Below are 10,889 nucleotides of genomic sequence, written 5' to 3'. Positions count from 1 at the left end.
CAGTCAGTCACAGAGATCAGCAAAAGGTCCCTTACAGGCAGCATTAGTGTGACGTTTCCAGCCTCCTCAGGGTTGCTGTGACGTTGCCAACAGAGACTGCAGAGGAAGAGCTGGCCCTGGGCAGTGTCCTGTGCTGGGAGGGGTCTGCAGGGCAGAGCTGAGACCCCAGGGCTGGGCTGGGCTCTGGCAGCAATGGCAGGGCCCAGCCCTGGGCACAGGGAAGCAGCTGCTGGCAGGGACAGCTCCAGGCACAGAGCCCTGGGCAGGCAGTGGAGGGAAAGTGCCACCAAGCTGGGCTGGGATATTTCAAGTCCTCTCCATACTGAACTATTCCATGATTACTCTTCTTACAGATCCCCATGCTGAGACACATCAAATGTCCAACATCAGCTCCATCAGCCACTTCCTCCTGCTGCCATTGGCAGACTCGCGGCAGCTGCAGCTCCTGCACTTCTGCCTCTTCCTGGCCATCTCCCTGGCTGCCCTCCTGGCCAACGGCCTCATCATCAGTGCCGTAGCCTGCGGCCACCACCTGCACACCCCCATGTTCTTCTTCCTGCTCAACCTGGCCCTCAGCGACCTGGGCTTCATCTGCACCACTGTCCCCAAAGCCATGCACAATTCCCTCTGGAACACCAGACACATCTCCTACTCAGGATGTGCAGCTCAGCTCTTTTTCTTTCTGTTCTTCCTTGGAGCAGAGTATTTCCTCCTGACCATCATGTGCTACGACCGCTACGTGTCCATCTGCAAACCCCTGCACTACGGGACCCTCCTGGGCAGCAGAGCTTGTGCCCACATGGCAGCAGCTGCCTGGGCCAGTGCCTTTCTCAGTGCTCTGCTGCACACAGCCAATACATTTTCCCTGCCCCTGTGCAAGGGCAATGTCCTGGGCCAGTTCTTCTGTGAAATCCCCCAGATCCTCAAGCTCTCCTGCTCACACTCTAGCCGCAGGGAACTTGGGCTTCTTGCTGTTACTGCCTGTTTAGGACTCGGTTGTTTTGTGTTCATTGTTTTCTCCTATGTGCATATCTTCAGGGCTGTGCTGAGGATCCCCTCAGAGCAGGGACGGCACAAAGCCTTTTCCACCTGCCTCCCTCACCTGGCTGTGCTCTCCCTGTTCCTAAGCACTGCAGTGTTTGCGAACCTGAAGCCCCCATCCATCTCCTCCCCGTCCCTGGATTTGTCCCTGTCAGTTCTGTACTCAGTGGTTCCTCCAGCCCTGAACCCTCTCATCTACAGCCTCAGGAACCAGGAGCTCAAGGCTGCAGTGTGGACACTGATGACTGGATGTTTTCAGGAACATTAAACTGCTGGCCAATTTATGCAATCACTTGTAATCAAAGTCATATTTGATTATTCTTGTTGGTTTGGTTGTTGGTTTGTTCTTTCTTTTTCTTTGTTTTAGTTTTTCAATATATTCCACAAAGAAATGCCATTGCTTGTGTCATATTTCATTTTAAATTTTTCCACCTTTACTGTGACCCACAGTGTCAATGAGGAGCTGTACCCTCTATGGCATTAAATGAACTAAAGAATCTTACAGCAAAGTTTTATCCAGAGATGCCCTTTTTGTTCCCTTCTCTGGAGCCGCAGCAGCAATGTCTGTGTGCAGAGCTGGGGGCAGATCAGTGCTGGCACAGCAGCTGTGCCCAGCAGCAGCAGCACTTGGTGTTGCCAGTGCTGCTCCCGTGCCACTGCCCCGCTGCCCTCCTGGCCTTCGTGTTGCTGCAGGGCCTGAGTGCTCTCGGGGCCGGGCACAGCCCTGGGGGTGGCAGTGCCAGGGCTGCAGTAGGGACAGGCCATGGGCACTGCTGGGGCAGCGCTGACGCCTCAGGGCAGGGCCTGGGGGCTCCAGGCTCCTTGGCCAGGCTCTCTCCACAACACTTGGCCAGCCCAATGCTGAACACAGAAAAGCCCCGGGAGCAGCCCCAGGCTGGCCATGGGCAGGCTGGGGGCAAACAGCATGGCTGGTGCTCTGCAAGGTCCCTGCAAGTGGGACACCCTGGCAAGGAGCAGCAGAGCAGGGGCTGATCCATCCCCACTGCACTGGACACCCCAGGGCAGCGTCCCAGAGCATCCTCATGCACCTGCCAACAACATCCCCCCTCTGCAGCCCTGGCCTCTCCCCCAGCTCACACAGGAGCCGCATCCTTGCAGGCACACACACGGCAGCACTGGCTCAAGAGCCCCTGTTTGCATTGCACACAGCAGGGTCAGCACCCCCATGGTGCTGCTGTGGGGACATGGAGCTGAGTGAGCACAAATGCCATCAGCCCCTGGGCCAGCAAGGGCTGGGGACAGCAGGGAAACCACTCAGGTTTGTTGTGGCCTCTGAAGTCAGCCAGAAAGTTTGTTCCCATCAGCTGTGAGTTTCCTGTCCCACTGCAGACGTTGTTGCTCAGAGGCAGGGCTGCCTGGCAGCCATCCCCAAACTGCCCTGAACATTTCCTTTGCTTCACCTTTGCTTTCTTTACTCTTTCTTTGTGTAGATTTCCTCCTCTTGCCCATCCTATCTCCTCCTCTGCAAACAGTCCATCCCTGTTTTCCTTTCCTCTCTGGCCCCACTCCCCATTTCAGTTCCTCAGTTGGCACCATGGGAACATCCCTTGGGGAGCAGGATCATCCTCCAAGTGCTGCAGGAATTGTCTGCAGGGTCCTGCAGTGCCTCGTGCTACTCCCTTGCCAGAGGCACCACAGGCCAGGGTGGCACATCTGGGCTGCTGTGTCTGGGTGTGGGGCTCCCTGTTCTGGGCATTGAGGAGGGGCTGGAGAGGCTCTGCAAAACTGGCAGGATGGGCTTTGGGGCCTGTGTGGAGAAGCTGAGGGACCTGGGCTGCTGGACCTTGTGAAGAGGAAGCCCAGGGCTCATCCTGCACATGCTCCAAGGGTGGTTTCAGAGAATCACAGAATCAGCAAGGCTGGAAAAGATCCTGGAGATCATCAAGTCCAACCTGTGGCCTGACACCACCTTGTCTCCCGGAGCCTCCTCTTTTCCAGGATAAACATCCCCAGCAACCTCAGCCACTCCTCACAGGACTTGTGCTCCAGACCCCTCACCAGCCTTGGTGCCCTTCTCTGGACACTCTCCAGACCCTCCATGTCCTTCCTAAATTGGGGGACCTGGAACCAGCCACAACACTCGAGGCTCTGCCCAACCACTACCAAATACAGGGGAAGAATCACTGCCCTGCTCCTGCTGGCAACACCATTCCTGATCCAGGCCAGGAGCCATTGGCCTTCTTGGCCACCTGGGCACACTGCTGGCTCATGTCCAGCCTGCTGTCCATCAGTGCCCCCAGGTCCCTTTCTGCTTGGCTGCTGTCCAGCCACTCTGTCCCCAGCCTGTAGCACTGCAGGGCTTGTTGTAGCCAAATTGCAGGGCCCAGCACTTGGTCTTGTTAAACCTCACCATGTTGGATTTGGGTCCTGGATCCAGCCTGTCCAGGTCCCTGTGCAGAGCCCTCCAACCCTCCAGAACATCCACTATGCCTGCCAACTTCATGTCACCATGGTTCCTTGAGCTCCTGGATAGTTACAATAGTCTCCATGATTCCATGAGGCCTCCCAGTGTCACAATGTCTCTTTGGTTCCATGGCACCCCAGGGTGTCACAAAGTCCCATGGATCCTTGGGCCCTGCAGTGTCACAATGGATCCTTGGTTCCATGGGGTCTCACAGTGCAGCAATGCTCTCCTTGGTTCCACAGTGTCACAATGGCCTCTTGGTCCCAAGGGTCACCATGGTGTCAAACATGTTTCCTTCATTCCAGGAGTCCCTGAGGAGCAACACTGGCCCCTTGGTTCCATGGGCCCTGCAGTGTCACAATGGCTTCTGTGGTTCCACCAGGACCCAGACTCTCACAATGGACTCCTTGCTTCCATGTAGCCCCACAGTGTCACAGTGGCCCCTTGGCTCTGTGGTGCCATGTTGTACACAGTGTCACTATGGTCCTCTCAGTCCCATGAGGCCCTGCAGTGTCACAATGGCCCCTTGGTTCCCCAGGGCCCTGCAGTGTCACAATCATCACAGAATCACCCAGGCTGGAAAAGACCGTGGAGAGCATCAAGTGCAACCTGTGACCCAACACCACCTTGTCACCCAGACCATGGCACTCAGTGCCACATCCAGTCCATCCTGAAACACTTCCAGGGATGGTGACTCACCCACCTCCCTGGGCAGCCCATTCCAATGCCCAACCACCCTTTTTCCTAATTTCCTAATGTCCAGCCTAAACATCCCCTTGGTGCAGCTTTAAGGCTGTGTCCTCTTATCCTTTCACTGTTCTCTGGGAATAGACCCCAACATCCACCTGGCTGCACCCTCCTGTCAGGGAGTTTTAGGGAGTGATGGGGTCTTGCCTGAGCCTCCTCTTCTCCAGGATAAACATCCCCAGCTCCCTCAGGCACTCCTCAGAGGACTTGTGTTCCAGACCCCTCACCAACCTTGTTGTCTGTCTCTGGACACGCTCCAGCCCCTCCATGTCCTTCCTAAATTGGGGGCCCAGAACTGGACACAGCATTCGAGGTGCTGCCCAACCAGTGCTGAGCACAGGAGAAGAGTCACTGCCCTGCTCCTGCTGGCCACACCATTCCTGATCCATAGGAGTCACAGTTTTTGGATGAGGGAAATGCAGGGGAGGGGGTGAGGACAAAGTGTGATTGATTGTCAGCCATGACGGGTCTTGATTTTCATATCTATACAGACTGCATTAGACGGTTTCTGAGGCTCAATATAATTGGAACATTGTATATATCCATCTAGAAACAGGAAAAGAAATCTTTACAGGACAAACTGTTCTCTCTGCACTGTTTACAATATAGTATAGTCACTTGGAATACACTTCTGAAATCTGTCTAATTAACCACAGAAGAATTGATAACGTAAATGATTCCCAGGGACTTTTCTTGTTTGGGTGTTTTGAACAAAAGTTTGTCTTTGTCACTGAATTTGTGAACTGAAGAGCTCAAGAAAGAAGAGGCCTCTGGAGTAGTAAAATTCATCAGCAACCTCCAAGTGGCTGAGGATCCATCCTCATCAGAGCAGGAATGAACAGAAATGGGCACAGCTTTCTGGCTGCCCCAGCTCTGGGATGGGGCCTGGAGCAGGAGCAGCTCTGGAGGGCCCCAAGGCAGGGGCTGTTGTTCTGGCCTGGGCAGATGGGATGGCAGGAGGGGCTGCAGAGCTCTCAGGAGCTCAGGGAGAGGGGAGCAGGGCACCCAGGGAGCCTCCTTTTGCCTTGGCCAAGCACCTTCCCCCATGGCTGGGGCTGAGTCCTCTCCGAGCTGCAGCTGCTGCTGTGTCCTTGGCAGGGGCTGAGGCCGTGGGGCCACTGCCCAGAGCCCCCTGGCCTGAGCAGAGCTGTGGGGCCAGAGCCGGCTGGGCTGTGCTGGGGAGAGGCCCTTGGTGCTGCACAGAGCTCAGGGCAGCTGGCACAGCTTGCAGGGAGCTGGGCTGGCCTGAGAGAGCCTGCCAGAGAAAGCAGCAGTGTCCATGTCAGCCTGGCTGAGCGGGCAGGGGCAGGACTCAGCCCAGGCCTTGTGGGGCAGGGCCAGCGCCTGGGGAAGGCATTGCAAACAGGCAAGTGGCCCAGAGAGGAGGCTGCTCTGTGCCCTTGGTGGCATGCACAGAGCAGGGAGGGGGCCCAGGACATTTGTCACTGCCAGCTTCTGTCCCCAGCCCTTGCCAGCCCTGGCTGCTGAGCCCAGGTTTGGCCTGGGCTGAGTTTGGCTGTGGCCCACCTCCATCCTCCTGCAGGGCTCAGGGCCTGTTCCTGACCATGACCAGCCCTGCCTGGCCTCTGTGCTGGCCCAGAGCCCGGCAGAGCCCGGGGCAGGGCTGTCAGTGCAGGCCCACAGGTGCCACGGGCTGTGCAGGAGCTGGCAGAGGCTGCCCAGCAGGGAGGCCATGGGGCACAGAGCCCCAGGGCTGTTATGGGCACCAGGCAGAGGGGCCATTCCCACCTGCAATGCTCCTGTCCTGGGCTGGGCCTGCACAGGGGCTGGGCCACCATGGCTGGGGCTGCAAGATTTGATCCGAGGCCAGGGTGACAAAACCCCCTGGCTGCACCTTATGGAGGAGCCTGTTTTGAGTGGGTCCACAACTCAGGAATCCAACATGGAGTTTTAGTCATCAGTAATAGGTTGACAATTAACTCGTGTTTCCTTGAGATTCCATTGTACCACAATGGTCTCCTTGGTTCCATGAGGTTGCAATGGGAAACAGTGGACACTTGAATCCATGCATTTCTATTCCATCAGAGTGGTCTCTTGCATTCCATGAGGCCCTGCAGTGTCACTAGGGACCCTTTGTTCCACATGTTTCCATTGTGTCGCAATGGTCTCCAGAGCTCTAACTTGTTCATTTGTGCAACATGAAACAGTGGACATTTGCTTCCAAGTGTTTCCACGGTGTCACAGTGGTTTCCATGAGGTCCCTCTTTGCAACAATTCAGACTTGGTTCCATGAGATTCTATAGGGTCACAATGTTCTCCTGGCGTCCATGAGTCCCCGCTGTGTTTACAATTGACACTTGGCTCCCCAAGATTCCATGGTGTCACTGTGCTCTCCTGTGATTCACAAAGCTGTGCTGTGTCACAATGGACACTTGCTTCCTCCAAGGCTGGAGATGTCCCAGTGGCACTGGGTTTCCATCAGGCCACGGTTTGTCCCAATGGATTCTTGGTTCCATGAGAATCCATTGTGCCACAATGGTCTCCTGGGTGCCATGAGGATGTCCTTTGTCACAGTGGAGCCTTGCTTGCACAAGCCTTGGCAATGTCCCAGGGGGTTCCATGAGGCCCTGCCATGTCACAATGGACACTTGCTTCCATGAGATTCCATTATTTCACAGTGCTCTCCTAGATCACATGAGGCCTTTTTCTGCCACAGTTGTGTCTTGTTTCTACTAGGCCTGGCAATATTTCCATGGCCCTTGTGTTCCATGTGGCCCCTCTCTGTCAGAATTGACCTTGGTTTCATTGCCTCAGAACACTCCTTGTATTTCCATGACCTGCCCTGTGTCTCAATGGACACTGGATCCCACAAGAGCTGACAATGTCCCCATGGCACCTGTCTCCTACTCGGCCCCACAGTCAGAATAAAGACTTGGTTCCACGAGATTCCACTGTGTCACAATGTTCTCCTTATTTTCCTGAGATCCTGATGTTTTCACAATTGACCCTTGGTTCCTTGAGATTCGATTGCATCACAGTGGTCTCCTTGGTTTCATAAAGCCCAGGTTTGTCACAACAGTCTAAGGATATTCCATTGCAACACAATGGTCTCCACCACTCCATAAGGCTGCACTGTGAAACAGTGGACACTTGGTTCCATGAGATTCCATTGGGTAACAATGTTCTCCTGTGTTCCATTACGCCTGGCTCTGGCACAGTGGATGCTTGCATGAGCCTTAGAAATGTCCCAATGGCACCTGTGCTCCATGACACCCTGCTGTGTTACACCTGACAGTTTGTTCCATGAGATTCCATGGAGTCACAATGGTCACTTGGGTTCCATGAGGTCTTTCTGTTTTGACAATTGACACTTGGCTCCATCAGATTCCATTGCTCACAATGTTCTCCTGGGTTCCAAGAGGCCCTGCTGTGTCACAATGGCCCCTTGTTTCCATGAGCCATGGCACGGTCCCACTTGCCCTGGGTTCCATGAGGCTGTGCTGTGTTCACAATTGACACTTGCTTCCATGAGATTCCATTGTGTCACCATGGTCCCCATGTTTCCATGAGGCTGTGCTGTGTCACAATGGACACTGGATTCCACAAGAGCTGGCAGTGTCCCAGAGGCACCTGTGTCCCATGAGGCTCCACGTTGTCAATGTAGAGCCTTGGATCCATGAGATTCCAGGTTGTCCCAATGGTCTGCTGTGTCCATGTCCATGAGGCTGTGCTGTGTCACAATGGACACTGAGTTCCACGTGCCCTGGCAGTATCCAAGTGGCACCTGGCTTCTATGAGGCCCCACTGTGTTTGCAGGTGACACTTGTGTTCCCCAGACTGCCTTGTGTCACAGTGCTCTCCTGGGTGCCATGAGGCCCTGCTGTGTCACAATGGACACTTGCTTCCATGAGATCCCATTGTGTCACAGTGCTCTCCTGGGTGCCATGAGGCCCTGCTGTGTCACAATGGACACTTGCTTCCATGAGATCCCATTGTGTCACTGTGCTCTCCTGGGTGCCATGAGGCCCTGCTGTGCAATAATGGAGCCTTGTTCCCACTAGGCCTGGCAATGTCCCAGTGGCACCTGTGTGCCATGAGGCCCCACTTGGTCAATGGGCTGATGAGGATGAAGGTCTGTAGTTATGCAGAGTCCCCAGGCAGCTGCAAAGGAGAAACGCTTTATTGCAAAAACCAGGCAACTTTTAACCTTTTAAAGCATTTAGCCCATTATCAGTTACATAGTTTTAACACATAACAAACGTAATTCAATCAACCACCACATACAACAACGTGAACATGCAATGATTATGAAACGTTTTTCTATCCCTAATTCAGCTGAGTCTCTTTCCCACAGTCCTTTTCTACTTAGCCAAAGTGACAGGCTTGAGCCATGATTTTACAAGGCCTTCCTTTTGGAAAGGTTTACTTATCAGTAATAAGTTGACAACTGACCCTTGTTTCTTTGAGATTCAATTGGACTACAATGGTTTCCTTGGTTCCATGAGGTCGCACCATGAAACAGTGGACACTTGATTCCATGAGTTTCCACTCCATCACAATAATCTCTTGCATTCCATGAAGCCCTGCTGTGTCCCTAGAGAGCCTCTTTTTCCACAATTTTTCATGGTGTCAGAATGGTTTCCAGTGCTCCAACAAGCTGCAACATGAAACAGTCGACATTATCCTCCATGTGATTCCATGGAGTTACAATGCTCTCCTGGGTTCCATGAGGCTCCACTGTGTTTAAAATTGAAACTTGGATCTCCAAGATTTGATGGCCTCACTGGGCTCTCCTGGGATTCACTAGGCTGTGTCACAATGGACACTTGCTTCCTCCAAGGCTGGAGATGTCCCAGTGGCACCAGGTTTCCATAAGGCTGTGCTTTGTCACAATGGGACCGTGGTTCCATGAGATTCTACTGTGTCACAATGTTCTCCTTAGCTTTATGAGAACCTGATGTGCTGACAATTGACCCTTGGTTCCATGAGATTCCATTGCACCACAGTGGTCTCCTTGGTTCCATCAGGCCCAGGTTTGTCACAATGGAGCTTTTGTGCCCTGCATTTCCTTTGCAGCACAATGGTCTCCAGCATTCCACGAGGCCCTGCTGTAAAACAGTGGGCATTTGGATCCATGAGTTTCCATTCCATCAGGATGATCTCTTGCATTCCATGAGGCCCTGCAGTGTCACTATGGAGCCTTTGTTCCATGTGTTCCCATTGTGACACAATGGTCTCCAGCGCTCTGTGAGGCTGCACCATGAAACTGTGGACACTTGGTTCCATGAGATTCCCTCTTGTCACTGTCAGGAGAATCCACAAACACCAGAGGTTTATGTCCAAAAAGGAGACAGAGCAGTCCTTCAACTTTATTTGAATAAAGGGAGAGAGTTCACCAGGGCACATGCCTGCAGGGTTTTCTCTCTCCAGGTTTCAGAGGGCGCAGCCTCCTTTTATCCTGAACTCCCGGCTGCACGTTGCCCTCTTCCTTTCCCCACTGGCCGAGGCACTAGGAAGGTAAAGCCTTCCTGAACATCCTGCCCCATATCCCCCCTTGAACCTGGCATTTCCCCCCAAAGTTCAGAAGTTCAGCCTTGTGCAGACTCTTGTCTGTTTGAGGAGCCAAGCTCTCTGGGCCTGGTAACAAACCTGCTGCTGAAAGTCAGTAGAAATGTTACAACCCATTTCAAAGACATTAACACCCATCCCTTCACACACCAAATGATTTGTAAAGACATGAACACACATCTTTCCTCTCACATTCATGTTTCCTGTGATGGTGACAGTCTTTTAAACCCAGCCTTCAGCCTGAGCTCTCTGCTGTTGTAGTTCCATGCACAGAGGTTGTTGTCTCTCAGCCCTGCCATGGGCAGGCCGGTGTTCAGCCATCTCCAGGACAGCAGGGCCCCACCCCACGTCACTGTGCCCTGGGAAGACAAAAACCATCATTCCAAATGTCCTCCCCTCCTTCTTCCCAGGCATTTGGCTCTGCTGGTTACCACAGGGAAAAGGAGACCCCTGTGACAGTGTGGAGTACATGGAACCAAACATCCATTGTGACACTGCAGAACATCACAGAACCAAGGAAACCCCTGTGACACTGTGGGGCCCCATGGAACCAAGAGTTCATTGTGACACAATGGGGGACATGAAGCCAAAGAACCATTGTGACACTGCAGATCCAAGGAGACCATTGTCACACAATGAAAACTCATGGGACCAAGGGTCCACTGTGACATTGTGGGGCCCATGGAACCTGTGAGCCATTGTGACACTGCCTGGCCTTGTGGAGCCAAGGAGACCATGGTGACACTTTGGGGCCCCATGCAATCAAGGATTCCATTTTGACACTGAGGAACCTCGTGGAACCAAGGGTCCATTGTGACACTTTGGAACTACAGAGACCATTGTTGAGAATAAGGACACCCAAGGAACCAAAAGTCCATGTGACAGAACAGAACCTCACAGAACCAAGACTGCATGGTGGCACAGCAAGGCCTCATAGAAGCAATGAGTCCAAAGGCCCAAAAGAGTTCTTGCATGGTTCTTCCTTGGGGAAGGGGAACTTCAATGGTTTCAGCTTGGGCTGACACACACTAATCAAAGGTGTCTCTTTTCAATGAGGAAATTTGGGGGTTTTAGATTTAAAAAAAAAAAAAAAAAAAAAAAAAGGAAAACCATCTTTTTCCTGAATGTAGCCAGTTCTCCAAGCAAA

The 10,889-nt window shown here is 53.2% G+C and overlaps 1 protein-coding gene across 1 annotated transcript; it reads left to right on the top strand.

Annotated features, from left to right (window-relative positions):
* The first annotated feature begins 376 nt into the window (after positions 1–376).
* Positions 377–1,419, top strand: LOC148220694 (olfactory receptor 14J1-like). The gene has a single exon (XM_088154806.1). It carries the CDS (start codon positions 377–379, stop codon positions 1,307–1,309), a length of 933 nt encoding a protein of 310 aa, XP_088010932.1. The 3' UTR covers positions 1,310–1,419.
* The last annotated feature ends 9,470 nt before the right edge of the window (positions 1,420–10,889 follow it).

The sequence above is a fragment of the Sturnus vulgaris genome, chromosome 32, assembly GCF_052056855.1.
Source record: "Sturnus vulgaris isolate bStuVul1 chromosome 32, bStuVul1.hap1, whole genome shotgun sequence".
NCBI lineage: Eukaryota > Metazoa > Chordata > Aves > Passeriformes > Sturnidae > Sturnus > Sturnus vulgaris.
The sequence above is the reverse complement of the archived record's forward strand: the minus strand, read 5'-3'. Positions and strand labels throughout refer to the sequence as shown.